Raw genomic sequence first — 23,654 nt, forward strand, 5'->3', positions numbered from 1 at the left:
CTCGTCTCGGAGCACGACAAGCATCATATATCCACATCCGTCAAGCGAATCTTTCATACTGACGCTCGTCATCGTCTTGGTCGTTCTTCTAAGGTCTCCCGGACCGCCCATCCCGTTCCCCGTGTCAGCTGGTATGGCTATCGATAGCCTACACACATAAGTATGCCTCGCTCGTGTCGCGCGCTCGGTGAAGTTCCCCATCATGTCCTCCCAAAGCCAAGCCCTAGGCGGCCGCGTCGCTGTCGTCGGCTGCGGAAGCCGCGCGGCCATGTTCGTGCGTGGCGTCGTCGCACGAGCGTCCAGTCAGGTGGTCGCGTTCTGCGAGCCTAACTCTAAGCGCGCGGCGTACTACAATGATCTTCTGACTGAACTTGGGGCACCGACGGTTTCTGTGTATCTTCCCGATCAGTTTGAAGAGATGCTTTCGAAGGAGAAGGTCGAAATAGTGGTCATCACCTGCGTCGACGCGTTGCATGATTTGTACATCGTACCAGCTCTTAAGGCAGGAGGTAAGAGCTTTCAGCACCCATTTGTGTATAAATCACTAAACATCTTACAGTCAAAGTGCTAACCGAGAAGCCCATGACGACGGATATCGAGAAGTGCCGTCGCATACTGCAGACGGTGAAGGACACGAACAATCATGTCACTGTGGCCTTCAACTACAGGCAAGTCCTTTCAGCGCTACAGGCTTGCTGAACGCTGACGCCTCCCCAAAGATATAATCCTGTGCACGAGCTCGTCAAGCGTACTATTGCAGACGGAAAGATTGGCCAAGGCATACTGCCTCTTCTTCAATGCTCGCTGACTACTTACCTGATCCTCCAGTCCTCTCCGTCCACTTCGAATGGCTGCTAGACACCGTTCACGGCGCTGACTACTTTCGCCGCTGGCACCGCCAGAAGACGAACTCCGGCGGGCTCATGGTGCACAAATCCGGCCACCACTTCGACCTCGTCAACTGGTGGATCAACTCCGAGCCCGAAGCCGTCGCGGGAATGGGCAAGCTCGGGTTTTACGGCGAGGAAAATGGCAAGCGACACGGATGGGCGCGCGACTACGTCCGCGCACGGGGGAGCGAGGAGGCGAAGAAGGACCCCTTTGCGATTCACCTCGAGAAGGACGATACGCTCAAGCGTATATACGCGGATGCGGAGGAAGAGGACGGGTATCATCGCGACCAGAATGTACGTACCTACCTGGCACTCTTTGGGTGCTCGCAGCTGATATGCATCATTAGGTCTTCGCGCCTGATATCGGTATTGAGGACGACATGGGCGTGATGGTGCGCTACAAGTCCGGCGCAATCATGACTTACCACTTGGTTCGCTTCGCTGTCTTGTTTGCGTGGACGGACTAATCGCGACCATTAGACCGCATACTCCCCATGGGAAGGCTACCGCGTCGCCTTCAACGGTTCGCACGGCCGCCTCGAGCTCGACGTCGTCGAATCCCAATACCGCCTCGCTGAAGACCAAGACACCCTCGGCGGCCTCATCCACGGCACCGAGGCCCTCCCCCGCGCAGGGGGCGCCACCGTGACCCTTCAGCGCCTCTGGGGAAGGCCCGAGCGGTTACCCATTGAGGTTGACCACTCCGCGCACGGCGGCGGGGACACGCGAATGCTCAACGTCCTTTTCGGGCCTCTGGAAGGCGAGGCGGCGGATACGGGCGACGCTGCGAAGCAGGGGGCGACCGAGCGCGATGGCGCGATGGCGTTGGTGGTGGGGCTCCTTGCGAATGAGAGCTTCAAGTCGGACAAGTTTATGTATGTGAAGGACCTGAATCTGCCGTTGTAGGGCTTCTATAAGTGGGTATGTTGTACGATGGTACATGTGTGAATAGATTGTCTGCGTAGACGTGAGCAGCCCTCATATGCAAGTCAGCACGAACATCAGTGAGCCGATCAGTGTGGACTCGCTCGTCCAACCCCACCATCTCGATCCCGCAGCGCCATTGGCCTCGATAGTCTGATAGGGTTGCAAAGCGCCCGCGAACGATGTCGTCGCACCGCTGGGGAGATTGCCTTCGGGTCCGACGACCACTACACAGCTGCCCTTGCCATCATCCTGGTCGTACGAGCATTCCTCTTGCAAGGAAGGATTCGTGAACTTTGCGATATGCCCTGCCCATGTCGTAGACGTCGCATACGCAGGCTCGCTCATGAAGAACGTGGACGCGCCCTCGACGAAGGTTCCTGGAAGATGATGATTAGTGAAGATATCTCATAAGAGGGTATGAAGAGGGTCACTCACGCGTCTCTGTCTTCGGCTCAGAGACGATCGTCATGGTCTGGTCCTTGTCCGTAAAGACATACTCGAGCTTTGAGATCGCTATCTCCTCGACATAGGTTGTCGCCGCACTGTCAGATGCAGTCCCGACGGCAGAGACCGTTGCGGAGTACTCGCTGACGATGGACGGGTTTAGCTCTTCGGTGTGCACCGTGTACAGCGTGACATCGTCAGCGAGGGCTACACCTATTATGGGCGATCGAAAATCAAGACTCTACTGGACTCGCGCAGACTACGCACCCGCATGCAGCAGCGCTGAAGCCGCGAGGACGAGAGTAGGGGAGGCGTGCATCGTCGGTCGTCGCAGCCAGTGAAGTCAACTATGATGGTGGCAAGAGCAGAGCTGAGGCCGAGGGCAAGAATGCCCGGATGTCGCCAAGAATCATGCTCGTAAATGGTGCGCATCAGAAGAACCACGCAGAAACCACGCCACTGAGCGCGTCCTGCGGACCAGCTGACCGTGTACGGACCTAAAGATAGACGTTCAGTTCCTCCCAAAACTAAAGATGGATCGTGCACTGTTCGACTGAGTATTCATTCATGGTATCTACAAGAGGCTGGGTAAAATGTGCAAGACAGCGGCGGAGGAGTAGGTAGTATCAAAAGACCCTCAAGTCGACCTTGCGCAGCTGCACCTTGTAGCTGGGCTTTCGACATGTCGGGCAAGATCCCTTCTCCGCGACGACCTGTTCGATGCATCTAGCAGGGCGTCAGCGCTTGAGACGAGATGTGATACAGTCATTGTACTCACGGTGTGCAGAACAAGTGACCGCAATGCGTGGCGACGACCGTCTTTGGCGTCGAGAGGCAGATAGGGCAGCGCTGCTTGAGTACGGGCACCTTCGCTTGGGTGGTGTACTTCTTCTGCAACTGAAGCTGTCGTCAGTCACACAATTGGAGGTCATTGGGCGGTGGAAAGACGCACAATAACAGTAGCAGCGTCCAATCTGCCTTCAGAAAATGGCTTAGCATACGAAGGTAAGGGGACATCTTCCTCCTTGCCCGCCATTTGCTCGTCTTCAAGCATGCCGAGCTTATCTTCCCAGTCAGGCGCGCTCATGTCGACGTTGCTCACGTCGTATGCGGGGCTTTGGATGTCATAACCGTTGCGCTTAAGGTGACACCGGGAGTGGTTGTTATGCTAGGAGAGCGGAGTAAGTACGCGAATTATTGTGGTTGTTTGACGAAGGACGTACCCAGCGCAGACCGGAAGGCGTCTTGAAGTGCTTCTCGCAGTGGACGCAGAAAAGGTGCTTCTTCGATGCAGCGAAGTGCTAGGGGTTCAGGTCAGCAAGTATGACGCGACCAGAAGTAGGCAAGGCGTACCATTCGCATCGCATGGTTATTCAAGAACCGCCGATCGCAGGTGTCGCAGTGAGGGTGGTTGGTAGAATGCTCGACGTGCTGGCGAAGAAGTTGCTTCGAGTGAAAGAGTTTATCGCAGAGCGTACAGTAGGCATCCTCGTAGGTGGGCAGCTCGCAGTGAGAGTGCATGTTGACGAGTGTTGATGGGGTGAGCGCGAGTGTACTTGGGTAAACGCGACGAGGAGCTGTGCTTGGCGGAGTGTTGATGCTGATGCACGAGTTTAGTCAAGTGGTGGTGGGTAGTCAAGAAGGCCAGTCAACGCAAGTTCAGGCCTTATATACTAGCCGTAGGGGCGATGCGAGACTCAAGCTTTGTCTAAGTCAGTCGTTTCGTAGCAACGTTCCATGTCTGAGTCTCGCTCCGGATGACGAGCCTCCGGCAACTTTGAGCGAGTGCCACAACGTAGAATGGGTTTGAGGATGAAGAGCATGGCCAAAAATGTAAGAGGTAGAGGCAGCTGCAGACACGGAATAAAAGGCGAGCCGTATACTCAGCACGGCGAGGCGAAGTCGCGATGATGGTTGAGGGCAAGTTCGCCGCGAGGCTACTGCCGCCACCGGCAGTACGGGAGTCGCCGAAAGTCTCATGATCACGTGCACAAATGTTCGACTCGGTGTTCCGGTAATCTGAGTCGATGGCAACGGTGCGTATGACGACAGTAGATATTTTGAAGCACTAATTCCTGCTGTAAGTACCAGATAATGCAGCACCAATGGCTGCAGAGGGCGCTGTGAAGGGCTTCTCGGCCACGTGCTAGGCTTCGGCAAAGTCCCGGTCCGGCCTAATCGAGCGATTCGCTCTCTGTTCCCACCTTCATCACTTTCGTCCTGATAATCCTGCTAAGTTTTTCTCTAAGCCTGCACGGAGAAGTCTGCCCTTTGGATCCACCTTCTTCCAGTGTAACAGCTTTTGCAGGAGGCTGCTGCTCTGCAGCTGTCAAGTTTCGGGCTCACGACGTGGATCTTCACCCTCAAGCTTGGCAGCTCTAGCTCTCAGCGTGCTTGCAACATGGTAACGTAGCCCGCGAAAGTCCTTCGCATATGCTCGACAAAAACCTGGCCCGAATGACTATACGGGGACTAAGCCTTCGGGCATTCATGTCGAGCCATGAATGAAGACCCGTGGTCATTCGGTGCGTGGCATTTGTACGTCGTACCTAGACTATCGCTGACGATATCGCGGGCTACTGCAGATGAGCTTGCGAATCTTACACCCAAGCATACCTTAAGGCTCCACTAGTAGCCCTTAGCATGCTCTCGACACGGACAAATATCCGGTTCTTCCCCACTCTGGAGGCCTCGCTCGCACGCTGGGCTTCATTCCAATTGTTTCAAATTCCGCTTCTGTCTCTGTGGGTCCACGTCTGTATTCTACTGCTCGCTGACTTGGAATACCTCAAGTCCGTCGCCCACAGTTATGTCGGTGGATCGCGTCAGTAGACGTTCTCGTGCCCTGCGGAGTGGGGACTCGCAGCACCACCAGGTCGACCCTGCAAGCGAACAAGCTCGAAGCCTATGAAGAGCGAAGTGCGGTCTCGTACGGCGCTCAGCGAAAGAAGTGTCGCAAAAAATGAATTTCGCGCCGCCCCCACGAGCTGTGGCGTTTGTCGGGGTTTGTACCTTCCAGTTATGGGCTCCGGCTTCATTTAGATGCGGGACTCTTTGATAACAATGCATCGCATCGTCAGCGGCACAACAAGCGCTGGCAGGCGCTTGCCACAACAAGGGAACTGCATTGACTTGCACTGACTCAAAGACCCCCTTTTGACTGCTTTTATGTCCAAACTAGGTAGAAATAAGGCCCTTAACAAGGTGATCAGCGGATAAATAATAGTTACCAAACGCGACGCGTGATGAAATGCAATCCGGGGTTGAGAACATGAGGCGCGTCGGGGCGCGCAAATAAAGAAGTATTAAGTCCGCGCGGGGCATGACGCGTCGAGAGCACCTCTTGTCCTCTACCACCATCGCCACGAACGCTAGACTTTCCTTGCTTGCCCCCTCATCGTCGACAACGACGAGCAAGCCATGGACAACCTTCGTTCGCTCGTCCAGCCGCTAGGCCTCGAGCTTATGGTCCTTGGCGGCGCTGCGCAGACCGCGAAGCGCATGACGACGAAGGCGTGGACCTCTTTCATCAACTGTGAGTGCCCTTCCCAGCGCCCTGTCGCGTCGCTGACGGTGTCTGCCTCACTTCCCCCGACGACAGCGTTCTTCCTCACCGCGCACTTCCATGAGACCGACATGCCGTATGCATGGCTCATGTTGTGGCTTTCAAAGCAGCCCGAATGGGGGCGCACGCGCGAGTGCGAGGGCGTCACTATGCGCGACCGCACCGCTGGCGAAGACGACGCGCTCTCCCTCAAGGTTGTGTTCCAGCCGACCTTCGAGTCGCAGCTCACGATATACTTCCGCGGACATTGGCTCCGCGTGTGGCGCTGGAAGAAGGACAGCACCGATGAGGAGGTGCTCAGCGTCAGGTGCGTGTCCATCTCCGACCTCCATTCCCCGTGCTAACGCCACTCCAGCGTCGTCGCGCGCTCTAGCGACGTCCTCAAGACCTTGGTCCGCACAGCCAAGAAAGAGTACGAGGCGTCCCTCGAGCACAGCATTTCCCTCTTCGTCCCCGCCCCACCATCGCCCTTCGGCTACTATTCCTCCCGCCACTACAGCCGCTCGTCATCCTATTACGGGGGCGGCGGAGGCTACAGCAGCAGTGGCCGTCACGGGGGAGGGGGATATGGCGGCCATGATGGACGTGACGATGAGTTCCCCGGGTCCAGCCGCCGTGGGCGCGGGGGCGGCGTCCGCAACGACTGGACACTCGACCGCACGCGCCCGAAGCGACCGCTCCGGACCGTGGTCCTGGAACGCGGAATCAAAGAAAGCATAGTTGACGATGTCGGGGACTTCCTCGCCAGCGAGAAGGTGCGCTCATCTCCTTCCCCCCTCTTACTCGGCGGCCGTAAGGCATTCTCCGTCCCTCTCCCTTCCCGTCCCCCACCTTCCTGCGCCGGTTGTGCCCACCGAGGTGACAAGCATCCATCTATTGTCGACAACCATTGCGTTGTATTCTTTGATGATATTCTCCCGCGCGTCGGGTCCGCCTGATTAGCGCCTGCCCACTTGGTCACTTCTTTCCTCTCACGCGTACCCATCGATCACTATGACGCCCCCTGCTGACCCCCAATGAGCCTCCCACATGCTCCGGACCATGGTCACTCAATACTAATCACAATCACAGTGGTACGGCGATCGTGGAATCCCCTTTCGCCGAGGATACCTGCTTCACGGGCCGCCAGGAAATGGTGAGTAGCCAAAAGATCCTAGCTCGACGGATCGCTGACTGGTATGGCAGGCAAGTCGTCCTTGATCTACGCCCTCGCATCGCACTATGCGCTCGACGTGTACACGATATCGCTGTCCGCACCGGGCATGACCGACGAGTCTCTGGGAGCTCTGATTGGTGGAGTTCCATCAAGGTCAGTACCTTCGAACGTATGTGATCCTGCTTCTCATTCCTAGTAGATGTATCCTACTGCTCAAAGACCTCGATACCGCGCTCGCGCCGCCGAAGCCACCGCCAGAAAAGGACGACGAGAGCGAGGAGGAGGACAAGAAGAACGGAGACCCAAACAGCAATCCGAATAACGGGTCCAACTCCAACAATCCCAATCCGCCCGAGCCGTACTTCGACCCGTACGGGGGTTCATCTGGGTAAGTATTCGAAGACTTACCGGATCTCGACTACCTGCTTACCCATGACTGCAGCCACCGTAGCAGTCGCAGGCGACGCAGAAAAGCCGGCGATGCCGACCCGATGGCGAACACCCTCAGTCTCAGCGGCTTGTTGAACGCCCTAGATGGTGTCGCTGCGAGCGAGGGGCGTTTGCTGTTCGCGTGAGTCATCCTTCTTCATCACGACTCAAACAGTGTCTATCACTGTTCGACTCCCGCTCTCCCGTTCGCTCGCAATGTCTCGATGACTGACTGCCATGCAGAACGACGCAACATGTACATACACTGGATCCCGCGCTTGCGCGGCCCGGGCGCATGGACGTCTGGGTAGAGTTCAAGAATGCCTCTCGGCCGCAAGCGGCTGATTTCTTCCGCGCTTTCTTCGTGTCGAAGGAAGACGCGGATGCGCGGCGATTGCAGGAGGAGGCTGCACGGGCAGCGAATGATCCTGACCGGATAGACCTCGAGGGTCGGAGGCGGAGGACGGATAGCCAGGGCACTGCGTCCGACGAGGAGTACGACATCGACAGGCATGTTATCGCCGAGCCTATGTCGTCGCAGCCGTCCCATGCAACTGCGCGGAGGCGGACACAGTCGCTGCAGACCGACGGCCGCCGCAACTCTTGGGTCCCGAGTGTCTCGCGACTCGGCTCCTGGTTCGGTGCGCCTCCATCCACGTCGGCAGACGACGATGACTCGCACCCGCCGACGCCCATTCGCATCGACGGTGGCCATCTCGGCAGCTCGGGCGACCTTGGGTCCTTCAACGCCGCGAAGCTCGAGGCTCAGCTGCGAGAGCTCGAGAACCGGCCTCGTCCTACGATGTGCACTTTGACACCGCCCGCATCACCTCAACGACGGCCTCCAGAGCTTCCCCACCCGCAACCCGCTCGCACGGAATCGCCGCCGCCGGTCGTCGAGGCAAAAGAGGAGGAACTCCCTCCCAGCGATGTTCGCAACCTCTGGGCACCGACAACTTTGCCCTTGGCGGAACTCGACAGGCTTGCGGAGATCTTCGCTGCGCAACTGCCTGAATTTGAGTTCTCAGTAGCAGACCTGCAGGGCTGTGCGTCCTGGCGGTCTCCCCTTGAACATGTGGACTGATCATGCCTTCACAGATCTGCTACGTCACAAATCGCAGCCGCAGCGCGCTGCGCGGGGACTAACCGAGTGGGTGCAGGAAGAGCGTGCTCGGCGCGAGCGCGAGCGCCTCGAGAAAGAGCGCAAGGAGCGCGAGGCCGCGGAGAAGAAGGCCGAGGCGCGTCGGAAGCGACGCGAGAAGCGCGAGCGCGAGGCGCGCAAGCTCGCAGACAAGGAGGCAGCGGAGGATGAGGCCGAGGAAGCGCGCGCGCGGCGCGCAGGCCAGGCAGGAGGTGAGGCGTCAGTCGCGCCAGCGCACGCGCAGCCGCCACCCGCAGTGTTGTCGCCCCAGCTCACGCAGACCAACCAGGCGAGTCTGCCGGTGCTGGCGTGTCCGTGGCCGCCAGATGAGAGCGGTGGATGGGGGACGTGGTACCCCGATGAGCAGCAGGCTGATGCGGGTGCGTCTTGGGTCATGCCCAGTTGTTTGTCTCAGGAACAGATGTCCGTGGATGAGACAAGTAGTGACGAAGAGTGAGCAGGTGCAGACGCGAGCGACCATGGCGCGGTGGTCTCCGACGGCCCTTCGGCGGATGTTGATCGAGCTGACGGGGTGGAAGCGACGTCGCCGTCTGCGGCTTCGGCTGAGGACGATGACCCTTCTTTACCTACCCCGCCAGCATCTCCCACAGAGGACCCTTGTCTCCCCGATATCTCTTCAACTTGCACAACTCTTGCCCGCCGTCATCCTCATTCCGCTCTTACCCTCAACACCTATTTCCTCCTACCCCGTTATTTGCTCGCCCTCATTTATTTGCTCTTCTCGGGGCTGGTGCGAGGCTTCTGACCTATCCTATCCTCCCCTGCCCTTCTGTCTTTATCTACCTGTCATATTTCTTATGTATCATCGTTATATGCCGTCCTATCGACGCGCTTGGGACATATTTGCTTCATATTATTGTACATATATCTGACACTATTCACATCTGTTAGTGGGCGCGGTTCCGCTTGTTTGTTTTCTCGCGGGAGACAACTTGTTCCTGGCTGAGTCGGGCACTTCGGGTTGATGTTGACATACACGCATATTAGATAGCAGAAAGGACTTGGAGTATAACAAGGACAGTTGCTGTTAGTGTGGTTGCAGCTATGGCAAATGAGAATAAACACCAAATTTGGGGATGAGTCATCCGGAGAACAATAGCGCCGGTCCGGCCAACAAGCCGGATTGCCTCTTTTGTCTTCAACAATCACGGTCTCGTGGCGCCATAAACGTGAGTACTCACCGCGTCCTCGTCGGCGCCTATCTGAGCATACAAACGAATGGTTGTAGAAAGCAGCGTATCTGTCCTTCCTCAGAGCTTTGAACCCACAAAGAGCCTGGCCTGGCCCTTGAACCCGAAACGATACAAAAATGTCAACACGGAGACGCGTCGGTGTGCCTAGCGCTGCCACCACTGAGGCGGCGCGCAGACAACTCATGCAGCGCGTCCAAGTGACCTGGGAGAAGAAACTTATGCCTGTTGAGGGCTCCTCTCTCAAGGCTTACAAGTGGATTCAAATCAATCAGCCGCCGGTAAGTGCTTCTTGTTCGGTTTGCCACCATACACCACTTCGTCTACCAATCCCTTGACTTTTCTTTTCAGCCATCTTCCGCTCGTCTTTTCGAACCAACACCCACGTGACCCCTACTCCCCATACTAACACCCGTCACAGCAATTCTCCGACGACGAAGACGATGTCGACGAGCCCCTCGCGCCCCTCCCCGACGAGCCCGACGAGGATGAGCCCGAGATTGTCACCACTGCACCCTCCGCGTCTGAGTCGCGCGCCGAGACCGCGCCGCCGCAGCCTGCACCCGCAGCCTCGACCAACACCGGTAGCGATGCACAACCCACGCCCTCTGCGGACGCCCCGACTGCAGCTGAGGCAGCGGAGACGAGCGCGATGCCCCCGCCGCCGGTACCGGAGGAGGCGAAGACGACTACAGAGGGTAGTGTAGGTAACGAGGCTGTCGGCGGTGTACAAACTCAACCAGGCGAGCTCGACCTGAGCGGTTTGGGCCCGGACGGCCTTCAGCTCGAGGGCACGCACGACCTGAGCCAGATGACCCCCGCGGACGGACTGATGGCAGGAGACGACGGCGAAGGGGGCGACTTTGCAATGGGAGACGCAGGCTTCGCGGCTCATGGAGCGCCGGAAGGGTTCAACACCGAAGGGTTCGACGCGACAGCAGGGGGCGAGTTCGGAGCTCATACTGGCGACTTCGGCGCGCAGGGCGGTGACTTCGGCGCTGGTGGTGGTGAGGACTTCAGCGGGGGCGCGGGCGGGATGCTGGGCGGTGACGACAGTATGATGGGTGGTGGAGGATTGGGTGCCGGAGATGAGAGCATGCTAGGCGCGGGCGATTTCTCAGCGATGGGAGATGCGACCATGGAGGGACTGGGGGATACGGGCATGGAGGAGTTTATTGGGGCTGGACCCGAGGAGGAGCAAATGCACCTGGGGGATTTCCAACTACCCGAGTCACATGGGGAGGGTCAGCCTCAGTGAAATAGTGAAGTTGGGTCAGCAACCGTTGTAGCTTTTGTGCATTTCTCCGTACTTGCCAAAAGAGTTTAGTCTTCGTCAAAGGGCTTCGGACCTCAAAGCCTCAAGCTTGGACTCGTTGAGCAATCTCAGTAGATTGGATTGCCCAGATATAAGTTAGCAACTGTATGGTACACGTTGGGGACCAGCTAGATCGAGAGACAGATAGCTGTACTCCCAGAATAGCAGTCCCAAGCAGTAAACAGGAACAAGGAGCTAAGGAGCGACATAGGCAATGTGCGCCGTCGGATGAATGCTAAGCAATACACGTCCGGTTAAGTGGCTGAGTGCGACTTTGAGGGTGGGATGGGGGACCGTTGCCTGCGGACCATGGGGAGATGGGGAATGAGAAATAGGGAGAAGATATTGGTCTACTTCCTCTCCTCGGGGGCAACCTTCGCATCGTAGTCGATCTTCTCTTCCACGAGCGTATAGTTAGGAGGGGGCACGACGATATTCTCGGCGTCCTCGATCTGCTCGCAGACGATCTGGTACTCTGCCTCCTCACTCTCGCCCCGGACAGTGCGATAACCAACGACAGCGAGGACCCAGAGCATCCGCAGCAAAACGCCAATACCGCAACCTATGAATAGGAATGCGTGTGAGTGAAATAGCAAGAGGAGTTGAATCATGATGACGCACCAAGGACAAAGGCAACGGCACGACCCTCCCAGGGACCGAGGGTCATAAGCGCGAAGTGAACACGGCGGAGGAAGGATGGCTCGTGGTGGTGGAAGTGGATGCGGTGGTGGTGATGGTGGTGCGGGCCCGGGGGCATCCGCGCCTCGCCGCCATCCACGGGCTTGCCATCCACGTCCATGATGCGCATCTCCGGACCATCCTGGTCATGGCCGTGGTGGGGACGCTGCTCGGCGCGGTGGGGCCCGTCGTGGTGATGACGGTGGTGCTCGGGCTGCTGCATCTCGATAAGGGGCATGCCGAGCGCCTGGCGGAATGCGTTCGAGATCTCGATCGCCTTCTGGTTGAAGCGCCCGCGCCCACGACCGTGGCAGGGGCGGGCACCATGCTCGGCGCTCATCTCGCTGTGCATGACAGCGAAGTCGGGCATGAGCATCGCACCGTGCTCGGCGGCGGGCCTGCCCACGCGGATGTGCTGGGCCACATCCGCGGGCCCGTTAGATACGACGACAACGCGGAGGGGGCTTGCTCCCGCTTGCTGGACTGTTCGATCGGATGTTGGTCAGTAAGGGTGTGCAGATGACGGAAGCTACGACGTACGGAGGGCAGCGCCGGCGACGAAGGTCGACAGAATCGACAGCTTCATGTTCTTCTGGGGAGACTGGGGAGACTAGGGTGAAGATGAGGATGTGCTTGGGGGTTCGGGACAAGATGTGCTGGCTGCGCACTGTGCGCCGACCGTCAGCGATGTCCGCGCCACCGCACATCACGTGGAATATGTGGCGTTATCCGCCGCATCGCATCTCGCGGTCCTTGGGCCTTGACATCTGACTTTGACTCTGAGCTGGAGTGAGTCCGCTCCCATGACTGTTCTGATTGCATATATTCGCAACTCAAAAGCTTTCCGTGGTACAAGCGGTGAGGCGGAGCGAAGGCAATGTTTGAGCTTGCTGACTTCAACCCAGTCAAGAGGATTACGAGGTCCGAGGGTTCTAGTGAGCGAGGTACGTTTCCCCAGAATCTGTTTTATACTCATCCCCATCTCGTTGCGAATGGGCGGTACAGCTGTCCATGAAGACCAAAGGTCCTACCATGAACAGATTATGATGGCCAATATATGGGACGCTCGGTCTTCATGACCGTACTATCTATGACCGCAGGTTACTAGCCGTATACGGGTCGGCTTTCATCGCAAGCTACTGTAATAACGAGAGCCAATGAAGCCCGTCGAAAGCTGTTCCCGACGTCTAGTCCGAGTGGAAGTGAAGCCGTTCATCATTCTCTAGACCCCATCCTGGCTTTGACTTGATTTATTGCACTAATTCGTGGTTTCGATGTAGCAATCTGAATAGACGTAGCAGTAAGATAAATAGAGATGGTGGATGCAATAAGTTGACCAGCAGCTCGTACGAAATGTCCCCGACCTGGCGAACTCGCGACTCGGCCAGCCATAGCGACTCCATCGGTGGTCATTGATCATCATTCATTTCGTTCCCGTACATCACCACCAATGCTCGATCCCAAAAGACAGAACGTCCCTCAAAAGGTGCCCCATTTGCGGGCGATCAGCCTTCGCCTGCGCCGCTGAAAGTGCTCGCTCTCCTGGGTTGAACACTGCTCGCAATCTCCGCCACTCTCGCTCGGCGTCCAGCGCTTCCTGCTTCGTGAGTTGGTCCTCGGCGCGGAAGAGCGACGCCTCCGCTGCCATCGCTGCGTACAAGGGATGGTCCACGTCGGAGGGGGCGATAATGGAAGGCCACGCTTTTATGGGCTCTGAGGCGTCGACGTCGAGGTCGGGTATCCCGAGCGCTTCCATGCAGGGCTCACACGCGGAGGACTGGGAGGGCGTAGCGTGAGTGGGTGAGTCGTTGCAGTCGAGGGAGGAGCATGCGCAACTCACAGCATACTCGAACAACGAATACGCGCTGCGCAAACAAAGCACTTGCTCGACGAGGACTTCCGATGAAGATGGGGCTATCGTAGCGGGTCCGGTAAGCTGCAAATTCTTCTGATACAACTTCAGGCCTTCACCAACTCACCATTCTCATCCGCCGCCAGCGCCATGCAGCCGGGCAAATCGGGTATGCGCAGGTCGTTCAAGCAGGCCTGAAGCGGATCGCGTCAGTGAGTCCAGTTTAGCCCAGTCCCACTTGAGCCCCGTCCGACGAAATAGGAGGTGAGACGTACCCGCATGTCGCAGAAATCCTGTCTCGGACGCGGCACGGCTAGCGCGAGTGAGACGATCGTTGGCAGGACGACGGCGGAGAGGAGCATTGTTCGTTGGCTAGCGCGCGACAACCGGGATGAGGGTTTGGACGAGGGAAGAGGGTGGGTAGGGGTGGCGAATGGACGTAACGGACAGAAAGAAAAGAGGGAGCTGTGCTTTTTGTATTGGCATGCTCGGACGTGATCGAGAGTTGCATAACGGGTGCGTTGTTATGCACATTTCAAAGGCGGGAGTAAAACGAGGAAGGGTTGTTGGGCTGTCAGACATGTCCATAAAGGTGCCTGTGCGGGGGAGAATGGGCAGTAATCGTCACCGGCAGTCATTGACTGGCATCCTGGGCTAGCGAGTCGAAAGAAAGATGGTTGAAGGAGAGCGGTATGCCGTACAAGGTGGCTACTTTTGAGCGCGGCTTCAATTGAAAATACAGCGGAGGGTGGCCATGCATGCCCGGCTCTGCTCCATATTCGTTCTTGGGATGTCAGGACCATTTTTTACCATCTGAGCCATGCATACCACACTGAATGGATGAGCTGTGACCGTCTGCGAGAATCGGAATGCAGTGATCATTGCCTCGTCTAAGTTCGCGAGTGTCAGCCGTGACCATTGTACGATTTGTCACGACGTTGTAGGTCCATGCTTGGCATCTCGGACTACCCGGACCGGGCAACCTGCTTCTCCGCGGACTTGCGCGTCGCATCGCCGCGACCGCGATGACGGTGTTCGCCGCACATATGCGCCATCGCATCTTGACCGAAACTCCCATCTCTGCACAGTCTTTGCATACCAAACGAACCTAGAAATGTCCGCCTCAGACGACTCTCTGGCTTCTTGGGCGCAGGCGCGCCTAGCGAATGTGTACGAATACGCCCCCGACACGGAGGCGCAGAATCTTGTCTCGAATTTCGACACAGCGCTCTCACCGAGGGCGGAGATCTTCCTGAACGATAAGCCCGTGGAATACGATGAGTATCGGAAGGATATGACGGAGAGGAAGGCGATGGCGAATAGGGCGAAGGTGGAGTTCAAGGATGTGATCGAGGTGCTGGACGAGAACAAGCGAGTGAGCGTGCTTCTGTACTTCCAGGATTATGGTATACTGACTTGACGATCGGCAGACCGGCCTCGTTGCAGGCACCATCGTCGTGACCAGACAGTCCAAGCTGAGGATTCGCGCAGCGCCCGCGACACACTTCAACACCATTGTATTCCATGCCAGGTACGTGCGCGCCCGTTTTGTGCATACCAACGACACTGAGCCACACTCTCACAGGGTATCTGAAGAGGAGGATGCCGGCGAAGACGGACGGCGCATCACCCACCTCAGGCTCATCTCAGCCACCAAGGCTGCGCCGATCAATCTTGTTCACCCTCATTAGACGTCGAACACCCGAAGCTCGGGGTAGGGACTCACAAGTGTACCAGTATGTTCAATTAGGCCAATTGAATCGTGGAACAGTCTAGCTTGCGAGAATGCGGACCTGACGGTGACCTGAGCTTCGCGGCCTTCTCGCAAACTGCCTAATGGAGCGGCGAGGTACGGGTGTTGCAATGGGCGACTCACAGCAACTGGAGTACCTTGTTGAATGCTTCTGGAATCTAACCATCACGGAGACATGAGTTGCAATCTCATGCGACGATCGGTACGCGGACTGAGCGCTGAGCGATACCTCATGACTGGTGTTCATTCGCGGGTACCATGTCGGCCTCTCATAGCCTGGTGACGCTGTTGTCGATGCTCCCCTCGTGAGTCGTCAATGGCCGGTCTGCACTGACCGCGCGCTCATTCTCCTCTTTGTAGACTTCGTTTCATGTCGCAGAGCACCTTCAATCGTAAGTTGGCCCTTCGCTTAGCTTGCCTCGAGCCGTAATTTGTAGACGTCGACCAGAAAGAGGGCCAAGAAATGACCAGCTAGCTACGTAGAGGGGGTAGATTGTGGGTCTGTTTGCAAGACCACCGCCCTTATATTGGACAGCGCTGCGATGCGCTCCTTGTTCTTCCGACAGTAGGATGGGCCGCCCTACTACCGAGCCAAACGGAAGTTGAATCCGGCGATACCCTATCGGTCTACAGCCATGTGAGACGTCCTTCTCCCCGTCCATTTACCAGTAACTCCCGCTGCATAGAGCTGCCAGTCATTACCCACTGCCTCGAGAGCGGTCGCACGAGCGGCAGCCATTTACCGCTGAAGACGAAAATATCTACCATGGTTTCACTCCGTTCACAATGTAAGTTGAGGCTCTCCGTAGAGGACAGCTTTACGCCACCATTGAGCTCTGCAAGCTTGCACGATATGACTCGGGAGAGCTGAACACAGATCGTTTACAGTGCGCGCCACTGCCTGACTAGGACATCACCCGAGGGCTGGCAGGGGTATATCGGGCGGGGGTATAAAGGGTCGGGGATGTGCATGAGGACTTTCACCCCGCCGAAGCAGCATCTCTCACCCGCCTCACGCGCTAGAGGAGACGCCCGAGATGGTCTCCCCATTTATTATATTGAGGACGTGCGCGGCGATCGTCGCCCTCCTTCCCTCATCTGCTTCTGCCGCCAAGGTACTACATGCAAAGGCGTCCTTGGCTATCTCGAACGGTCCAGTCTCCCCCGACGGCATCGAGCGCATGTGAGTGCCTTTCCTGAATTCGGCTGCGCGACGCTCATACCATCCCAGCGGCGTCCTCGTCAACAATGAGTTCCCCTCGCCGATGATAAAGGCGACCAAGGTGCGCAGCAATTTTCCTTCCCTTGCGAAAAAACGAAGCCGCCGTTGACAGTTCAATTCCTCCTAGGGCGACAAGTTTCGGCTCGAGGTCCTCGATCGCCTGTCTTCTCTCGTTGATCCGAACATGTACATCGCCACTAGCATTGTAAGTCCGGACACTTCATCTTTCTCTGCGCGCAGCTGAATCATCCGCGCGCTGCAGCACTGGCACGGATTTTACCAGAGGGGGACTAATTACGCTGATGGTGAGCCTCGCGCTGGTTTCTATCGGCGTCTTGGCGATGCGGATGCTGAGCTTTGAGCCCGATAGGTGTTGCCTATGTCACGCAGTGTCCGCTCATGCCGGGCGAGAAGTTCACGTACAAGTTCAGCACCGATGACAACCAGGCGGGGACGTACTGGTATCATTCACACTTCGATTTGCAGGTACGCATATGCATTGTGTTCGAGATATTTTACAGCAGCTGATCTTTCATCCAGTACTGTGACGGTGAGTCGTGCGATCAACGGACGCGTGCATCATGCTAACGGGATACCGCGAACCAGGCTTGAGAGGTACGCTTGCTTTGAACGGACATCATGCTCATCGCTGACGATACTGGATGCACAGGTCCGCTAGGTATGCGCTACAATCTACGGCAAGGGAAACATCGTATTGACGCGCTTTAGTTGTATACGACCCAGATGACCCTTACAAAGATCACTACGACGTCGACGATGGTATGCCAGGCAGTCATTCTTTCACCTATATTCGCTCAAGAGTCTTCTTTTAGAATCTACCGTGCTGACTCTCGCGGATTGGTACCACTCTGGGGCGCGCACTCAACCTGGCGGTGGCCCGTTTGTCGCGGACAGGTGAGTCCTATGGGCGCACGACTAAGGATATGTTGCGGGTGCTAATCATACTTTGTGTTTCTAGCACGCTATTCAATGGCAAGGGGCGAAGTGTAAAGGACCTGACTGCGCCACTAGCCAAGATCAATGTCGAGCATGGAAAGCGCTACCGTTTCCGTCTCATCTCGCTCGCTTGCGAACCCAACTACAAGTTCTCTATTGACGGACATAACTTGACCATCATTGAGGCGGATGGGCAGTTGACGGAACCTTTGGTGAGTGCCGGCTCATGTCTGGCTGAAAGGAAACGCTGAACCATCAGCGCAGATGGTCAACGAGATTCAAATCCTTCCCGGTCAACGATACTCGTTCATCCTGAACGCGACGCAACCTAAGGACAATTATTGGATGAGGGCGGTGCCGAACGTAGCCTTGCATGGGACGAATGATGTAGAGGCCAACTTCACCGGCGGCTTGAATTCTGCGATCTTGCACTATAACGGTATGCCGCGGTCTTCAACGATATTATACATCGCGTCGTTGACATGTCTCGTACAGGTGCATCGCACCATGAACCACACACGCACGCGCCGCACGACAAAGTACCTCTTCGCGAACCGGAGCTCCATGCATTGGTCGACCCTGCTGCGCCGGGCACGCCCGGATACGGCGTCGACGTCCAGTCCGTTAACCTCACCCTGGGATTCGACGGGGTCCTCTTCAACGTCAATGGCCACAACTTCCACGGTCCGGACGGCATGATGAAGCCCTACCTGCTCCAAATCCTCAGCGGCGCTCAGAGCGCGTCGGACCTCCTGCCGCAAGAGAGTATCATCGACATCAAGCGCGGCAGCGTCGTCGAGATTACTCTTATCCCGGACATGTCCGGGATGACCGGTTCGCCTCATCCAATGCATCTGCACGGCCATTCATTCAGCGTGGTGAGGAGCGCCGGGAGCGAGGAGTTCAACTACAAGAATCCGGTACGAAGGGATGTGGTAAATACGGGCACCGATTCGAAGGGGCCCGGCGCGGGCGCGGTCATTCGGTTTGTGGCGGACAATCCGGGACCGTGGTTTCTGCATTGGTAAGAGCTTCGCCCGCTGGCGCGGTATATTTGTTGCTGACTATCATATCTTCAGCCACATCGACCCTCATCTGCGTAAGTGTCTGGGTGACCTATCGTTGACAGAGTGTGACTAACATAATACAGAGGGTGGTTTGGCCGTCGTCCTCGCAGAGGGCGTCGACTCCGCAGCAGCGGCGAACCCGCCGCCTCCGGACTGGCAACAACTCTGTCCTGTCTGGAACACGTTCTTGTGAGTTTTGTCCTCGCCCCGTCTAAGCTTTTTTGATTCTGACGACGCATAGCGGAGCCTTCCACCGTCCACTCGGTGGACCCATGGCAGAGATGCTAAACAATGCCACATTGGACTCGGACATGCAGTAGACTGACTTGAACCTCTCGTCCACGCTATTTATGCTCAAATATCGGACTAATCTCATGACGGGGACCTCTGCCTACGATCTGACGATTGCCTCGGACGCCTTTGTTTATTCAATTATGACTTACTTATTTCTTGCTTATTCGTTTACGATATTGATGTGCCTAATTCTTGTATACTCAACAAGAAATCTACTCTATCCGACGCATTCACTGTCCATACACAGTTCTGTTGTTCCCTTGTCAATTGCTGAAGTTTGACTGAAGTGCTGGTGGCGTCAAACAAAAGAACAATGGGTTTTACTTGATCTGAAAATTGATCCGCGCTTTGATGTTTGATTGCACCTGCAATATTCCTCTGCACCTTGTTCTTTCGCCGTCATGAAGCGTGGTCACTCCCCCGAAACCAGCAAGGCCAAGAAGATCAAGACATCTGTCGGTTTGTCTGCGCAAGAAAATGAAGAAACCGGCGGGTGGACGAAGGTCGAGAAGCGAAAGCAGAAGAAGGCGAGAAAGGCGGAAGTACAGATGGTTGGTGAGCTCCCTCGTGTTCTAGTGCGCCGTAGACGGCGTATGCGCGTCTAGAAGAAGGGGGATAATTGGGGGAACACGATGCTAATCCCTGCGTAGGACAAGCAGCCTCGATTCCTGTACAATAACGCAGAAATCGCCAAGCGCAATCATGCAATGGGCATAGATGTGCGTAGTCATGTTTGTGGCGCGAAGAAAGTCTGACAATCCCTCAGGATATCAGAGAGTTGGTCCTGCATGTTACAGCGGATGCTCCTCCGCCGAACTGGGTTCGGATAGATGTGCGTGCTGATCCCGTGCAGCGGCTACCAATCTCACATCCCCTCAGAACGCCTTGCAAATACAGAAGGTTGTCGTACTTCTCGTACCTGGCATCACCCGTGAAGTGCTATCCCTCCCTCCTCCCCCGACATCCGCTACTACCAACCCGAACTTCCCGATCTCTATTCCCCTTCGTCCCCCGCCCGACGCACCCACGATCGGCCTGCCCTTCATCTCCTCGACTTTCAGCCATGCCGTCCCGACTCGCGCTCCTGGAGATGCGAACCGGATGCACAGCGTCCTCAGCACGTTCTTCAATGGCCCTGTCTCGGAGCAAGAGCGGAGGCAACGCATGGCCGCGCGCGCTGCCTGTTCGTCTCCTAGCCCTCCTCTTCGCCCACGCCCAATGCTCATCTGTTGTTAGCAGAAGCCTCTACTGCGAATGATCCCTCACGATATCTTATCACGCTGGAGCAAATGATCGAGAACGACTACCCGGTGCCCTCGTACATGGCGGACACATTCCAGAAGCCGGACGACGCCTGGGTCGAGATCCCGAAGGAGGAGTCGAGCATTCTGGATGACTTCCAGGCGAGGAGGCAGCCCAAGCAGAGGAGCGTCTACGCGTTGGATTGTGAGATGGTGCGTGGCTTGTCGATCTCAGACAGCCTAGTACTGACTGGCTGCAGTGTCTTACTGAAGATGGACAAGAGCTTGCGCGAGTCTGCATGATCGACTTCACTACGGACAAAGTGATGTACGATCGCCTAGTCAAGCCCGCGAAGCCCATCCTCGACTATCTCACCAAGTGCGTCTGCATGTCTATTCGTTGCTTCAATCCTCGCTAACATCCACTCAGATGGTCAGGGATAACCGAAGAGTCGCTCGCGCCTGTCACCACCACACTTGCTGAAGTTCAGGCCGACATCGTCAGGTTCCTCACCCCCAAAGACGCACCCATGCCCATTCTCATGGGCCACTCGCTCGAGAATGATCTTCGCGCCCTCAAGATTTGCCATCCCCTCTGCATCGACACCGCTCTCATGTACCATCACCCACGCGGCAGACCGCTCAAGCCCGGTCTCGCCTGGCTAACCCGAAAATGGTGCGCGCGCGAGATCCAGGCCCGCGGCGAGGGCGGACACGACCCAGAGGAGGACGCACGCGCTTGCGTCGAGCTGCTGCACCGCAAGCTTGAGTACGGGCCGGACTACGGGACGTTCCGCGTGGACTGGGAGAGCATCTTTGAGCGCATGTCGCGGAGCACGAAGTTCAACGCGGGCGGCGCGGGGCGCGCGGCGGTGATCGATCACGGGAATCCGGCGCTGCATGGGGCGAAGGCATCGACGGCGGTCGCATGCACGACGGACGAGGAGGTACTTAGCGGGCTTCTGGAAGCGATCCCCTCACATAAGTTCGTCTATGGTCGCTTCACGGAGCTGGCGGATACTCTTGGATGTACGTCTGACTCCATCGCTCGCGCAGTCCATCTACTAACTACGCGCAGGGATCACCGCCAGACCGGAAAAGGGCGCTCCACCACCCGAGGAGCCCCCAGCGTTCAAGCCACCTCCAACCAAAGAGGCAGTCAACCAGGCGCTCGCAGCACTCAACACCCGCCTCGCAGCTGTCCACGCAGCTCTCCCACCACGCACGGCGCTCGTCATTTTCACCGGGCACGAGGACCCGCAGCGGATGGTTAACCTGGGCCGCAAGCGCGGCGCTTGGGAAGCAGCCATCCGCAACGGAGCCGACCCCGCGGAGAAGTGGACGATGGAGGACGTGCGTCAGCTGGAGGAGGCCGTGGAGGTCGCCAAGCGCGGGCTGCTCTTCTTGGGCGTGAAGTCATAGGCTCGCCTAATTCAGCGTCTGCGCTTCGCTTCTCTATCTTGGTCTGCTGGCCATGCCGGCTACTCTCTTTGCTGGTCTGCTGGCTCTGCCGCCGCTTCGACTTCTGTTAGGCTGCGTCACTTTGTCGTGTGTATGTCCGTCATTGGGCGACCTTACGTGCGCGAGATTATATGCAACAGGCTTCCAGGGCGTCCTTCGCGCCCCGCCACCCTATGTGTAGTGAACATCTGATTGCGGCGTCGAATGACGAAGGTACAGAACGTGGGCACCCTATATTGTAGGGACCTTGGTAAGTACCGGCGACGCGGAAGGAATCAGGAATGCGTGAAAGGCATGTCAGATATTGTACATGATGTGCAACGGGACATGAAGGGCATATCATGGACGTCCAGCCCAAGACACATGCAGAGTCGTGAGTCAACATAGGTGGGATGTCTACAGAGTAGTCCTTCGGGGAATGCTTCGAGTTCTGTCTCTTCTCGCGCGCCGCCCAGCGGCGCCCGGTGGTAAGGACCTTGCGAAATTCCATATAGATACATAGATACACGCCTACAGGGGGTGGCGTCAGCTCACAACTTTTCGGTCCTTCGGTCGACAATACAACGCACCGATAGGCAATACACAAGCATTCGAGGGCCGGCCTCGAATAGGACATGAGTAGGAGATGATCATCGGACATCGATGCCCACTGCGCAGCCGAGTTACGGGTGCAGCGACCACCACCAGCGGGTGCGCTTGCTCGAGCTTGTCGACGCATTGTCTTTGTCCGGCGAGTCGACGATGTCGTCCGCCCCGCCTGGCGGGCCGCCCAAGCCCTCGATGCTCTGGAAGCTGACGTAGCCCTGGAAGTTGGCGAGCTCGCTGGACGCTCGCCGGGCGTCGAAGCGCGGCTTTTGAGAATGCTCTGGGGCATCTGAGGGCTGGGCGGATGAGAGGGAGGGTGAGGTGCGGATGGCGGAGGGCGTGGGTGGGGCGGAGTAGTATGTCGGCGTGGAGGAAGTACGTCGCCGGAGCGCGGGGCGCATCGCAGGAGGGACAGCGTTCGATCCTCGTCTGGCGCTGACGGAGGGGACCTGCACGGAGGTGCTGCAGCGCCTGTGCGCGAGCGCGGCGCCGCGCGCAGGGCTCGCGTCCGCCTTCGCGAAGGACGTCTCGGCAGCAGACGGCGAGGAAGAGCATTGAGACCAGTCGGACATGATGAGTGAGCTAGTAAACCTAGACAGCGTTCGGTAAACGAATCTGAGGCCGAGGAGGAAGCAAGCAGACATACCTTTTCGCTCGCGCGGGGCAGAAATATGGCCGGGAGAGTGGGGTGATGCTGGGGGTGGGCAGGCGCGCGCGGGCTGGGGGTCGGCTAATGTCGGGTCTCGACGCGCCAGGGCCTTGCAGACGCAACGAGGCTCTGCGACGCGCACGCTGCTGGGTGCCGGTTGCAACGAGGGCGGCGGTGGCGTCAGGACGTTCTTATAGCCCTGCCCGCAGCCTCCCCGTGCGCCTCGCGCCGGCTCTTCCGTTCTCAGCGTGCATGAAGTGAGGTAATCTGCTTCCCTCCGAAGGACGGGAGAAGGACGGCCATGAGGCGCCTTTGTACTGTGATTAGGTCCCCATTAGGATCGGGAGTAGACCCATCTCTCGAGTACAGCTCCAAGTCGACAAGCGACGTCCGGAGTAGTGTCGCGTGAGATACGCTGTGCGGAGCTGTTGCAGGGAGGGAGCAGAGGACGACAGCATAGGCGAAGCAGTAGCTTGCGGAAGATATCTTCCGGCGCCTGATGAGCGCGCGATTCACAAAGCGCAGTAATCGATTGACGGCTGTCTGGCGCCGAATCGACATCAACAAACATGGGTGCGTGAGTCACCGGCTCGCGCTAGAACTTCCTCTGCGAATATATAGCTATAGGCTGGTAGGCCTCTCGTGAGGACGGCGTCTATCGTCCTTGGATCATGGGGCCCACGTCAGCATATGGCCTATACAGAGGGTACCTACGTCAATATTCATAGTCTGGGGAGGACCACATAGTCTGGGGAGGACCACATAGTCTGGGGACGACTGCGGGGAATAGGGAGTGCGGGGAAGAGCTTCGAGG

The 23,654-nt window shown here is 57.3% G+C and overlaps 11 protein-coding genes across 11 annotated transcripts; 6 read left to right on the forward strand and 5 right to left on the reverse strand.

The window, feature by feature from the left end:
* Positions 1–24: 24 nt before the first annotated feature.
* SCHCODRAFT_02633167 (NAD(P)-binding protein) lies at positions 25–1,923 on the forward strand. The gene is made up of 6 exons (XM_050345754.1): positions 25–509; positions 560–668; positions 720–778; positions 829–1,187; positions 1,241–1,324; positions 1,374–1,923. The coding sequence occupies exons 1-6, from the start codon at positions 203–205 to the stop codon at positions 1,797–1,799; spliced, it is 1,344 nt and encodes a 447-aa protein (XP_050198679.1). The 5' UTR covers positions 25–202; the 3' UTR covers positions 1,800–1,923.
* On the reverse strand, positions 1,872–2,633 carry SCHCODRAFT_02584651 (uncharacterized protein; the record flags this gene model as incomplete). Its single annotated transcript, XM_003029506.2, has 3 exons — positions 2,532–2,633; positions 2,256–2,477; positions 1,872–2,197 (listed from the first exon to the last, which is right to left on the reverse strand). The coding sequence occupies exons 1-3, from the start codon at positions 2,581–2,583 to the stop codon at positions 1,872–1,874; spliced, it is 600 nt and encodes a 199-aa protein (XP_003029552.1). The 5' UTR covers positions 2,584–2,633.
* Positions 2,634–2,804: 171 nt separating this feature from the next.
* On the reverse strand, positions 2,805–4,162 carry SCHCODRAFT_02548306 (uncharacterized protein). The gene is made up of 5 exons (XM_003029507.2): positions 3,618–4,162; positions 3,488–3,565; positions 3,217–3,432; positions 3,043–3,161; positions 2,805–2,990 (listed from the first exon to the last, which is right to left on the reverse strand). Exons 1-5 carry the CDS (start codon positions 3,783–3,785, stop codon positions 2,891–2,893), a joined length of 681 nt encoding a protein of 226 aa, XP_003029553.1. The 5' UTR covers positions 3,786–4,162; the 3' UTR covers positions 2,805–2,890.
* A 1,431-nt stretch (positions 4,163–5,593) lies between these two features.
* On the forward strand, positions 5,594–9,048 carry SCHCODRAFT_02633169 (P-loop containing nucleoside triphosphate hydrolase protein). Its single transcript, XM_050345755.1, has 9 exons — positions 5,594–5,799; positions 5,866–6,136; positions 6,185–6,584; positions 6,901–6,964; positions 7,015–7,138; positions 7,185–7,373; positions 7,428–7,556; positions 7,658–8,460; positions 8,513–9,048. The coding sequence occupies exons 1-9, from the start codon at positions 5,685–5,687 to the stop codon at positions 9,010–9,012; spliced, it is 2,595 nt and encodes an 864-aa protein (XP_050198680.1). The 5' UTR covers positions 5,594–5,684; the 3' UTR covers positions 9,013–9,048.
* Positions 9,049–9,713: 665 nt separating this feature from the next.
* Positions 9,714–11,104, forward strand: SCHCODRAFT_02633173 (uncharacterized protein). The gene is made up of 3 exons (XM_003029114.2): positions 9,714–9,745; positions 9,805–10,047; positions 10,188–11,104. The coding sequence occupies exons 2-3, from the start codon at positions 9,886–9,888 to the stop codon at positions 11,022–11,024; spliced, it is 999 nt and encodes a 332-aa protein (XP_003029160.1). The 5' UTR covers positions 9,714–9,745; positions 9,805–9,885; the 3' UTR covers positions 11,025–11,104.
* Positions 11,105–11,130: 26 nt separating this feature from the next.
* SCHCODRAFT_02633177 (uncharacterized protein) lies at positions 11,131–12,417 on the reverse strand. The gene is made up of 3 exons (XM_003029508.2): positions 12,300–12,417; positions 11,703–12,242; positions 11,131–11,643 (listed from the first exon to the last, which is right to left on the reverse strand). The coding sequence occupies exons 1-3, from the start codon at positions 12,343–12,345 to the stop codon at positions 11,432–11,434; spliced, it is 798 nt and encodes a 265-aa protein (XP_003029554.1). The 5' UTR covers positions 12,346–12,417; the 3' UTR covers positions 11,131–11,431.
* A 538-nt stretch (positions 12,418–12,955) lies between these two features.
* SCHCODRAFT_02584665 (uncharacterized protein) lies at positions 12,956–14,266 on the reverse strand. The gene is made up of 4 exons (XM_003029509.2): positions 13,887–14,266; positions 13,739–13,805; positions 13,600–13,673; positions 12,956–13,536 (listed from the first exon to the last, which is right to left on the reverse strand). Exons 1-4 carry the CDS (start codon positions 13,971–13,973, stop codon positions 13,201–13,203), a joined length of 564 nt encoding a protein of 187 aa, XP_003029555.1. The 5' UTR covers positions 13,974–14,266; the 3' UTR covers positions 12,956–13,200.
* Positions 14,267–14,630: 364 nt separating this feature from the next.
* On the forward strand, positions 14,631–15,415 carry SCHCODRAFT_02633183 (uncharacterized protein). The gene is made up of 3 exons (XM_003029115.2): positions 14,631–14,986; positions 15,042–15,142; positions 15,197–15,415. Exons 1-3 carry the CDS (start codon positions 14,726–14,728, stop codon positions 15,300–15,302), a joined length of 468 nt encoding a protein of 155 aa, XP_003029161.1. The 5' UTR covers positions 14,631–14,725; the 3' UTR covers positions 15,303–15,415.
* A 949-nt stretch (positions 15,416–16,364) lies between these two features.
* Lcc1 (multicopper oxidase/laccase) lies at positions 16,365–19,116 on the forward strand. Its single transcript, XM_050341494.1, has 15 exons — positions 16,365–16,547; positions 16,596–16,647; positions 16,714–16,791; positions 16,849–16,891; positions 16,957–17,072; positions 17,127–17,136; positions 17,193–17,210; positions 17,316–17,366; positions 17,420–17,501; positions 17,566–17,755; positions 17,808–17,982; positions 18,039–18,567; positions 18,623–18,642; positions 18,694–18,799; positions 18,852–19,116. The coding sequence occupies exons 1-15, from the start codon at positions 16,402–16,404 to the stop codon at positions 18,928–18,930; spliced, it is 1,695 nt and encodes a 564-aa protein (XP_050198681.1). The 5' UTR covers positions 16,365–16,401; the 3' UTR covers positions 18,931–19,116.
* A 189-nt stretch (positions 19,117–19,305) lies between these two features.
* On the forward strand, positions 19,306–21,834 carry SCHCODRAFT_02738649 (uncharacterized protein; the record flags this gene model as incomplete). Its single annotated transcript, XM_003029117.2, has 8 exons — positions 19,306–19,455; positions 19,555–19,623; positions 19,671–19,736; positions 19,784–20,087; positions 20,141–20,358; positions 20,406–20,524; positions 20,576–21,174; positions 21,224–21,834. The coding sequence occupies 8 exons, from the start codon at positions 19,306–19,308 to the stop codon at positions 21,565–21,567; spliced, it is 1,869 nt and encodes a 622-aa protein (XP_003029163.1). The 3' UTR covers positions 21,568–21,834.
* SCHCODRAFT_02584676 (uncharacterized protein) lies at positions 21,734–23,004 on the reverse strand (the record flags this gene model as incomplete). The annotated part of the gene is made up of 3 exons (XM_003029510.2): positions 22,838–23,004; positions 22,176–22,782; positions 21,734–22,116 (listed from the first exon to the last, which is right to left on the reverse strand). Exons 2-3 carry the CDS (start codon positions 22,744–22,746, stop codon positions 21,734–21,736), a joined length of 954 nt encoding a protein of 317 aa, XP_003029556.2. The 5' UTR covers positions 22,747–22,782; positions 22,838–23,004.
* Positions 23,005–23,654: the final 650 nt, after the last annotated feature.

This window comes from Schizophyllum commune (assembly GCF_000143185.2).
Source record: "Schizophyllum commune H4-8 unplaced genomic scaffold SCHCOscaffold_9, whole genome shotgun sequence".
In the NCBI taxonomy this organism is placed as follows: Eukaryota; Fungi; Basidiomycota; class Agaricomycetes; order Agaricales; family Schizophyllaceae; genus Schizophyllum; species Schizophyllum commune.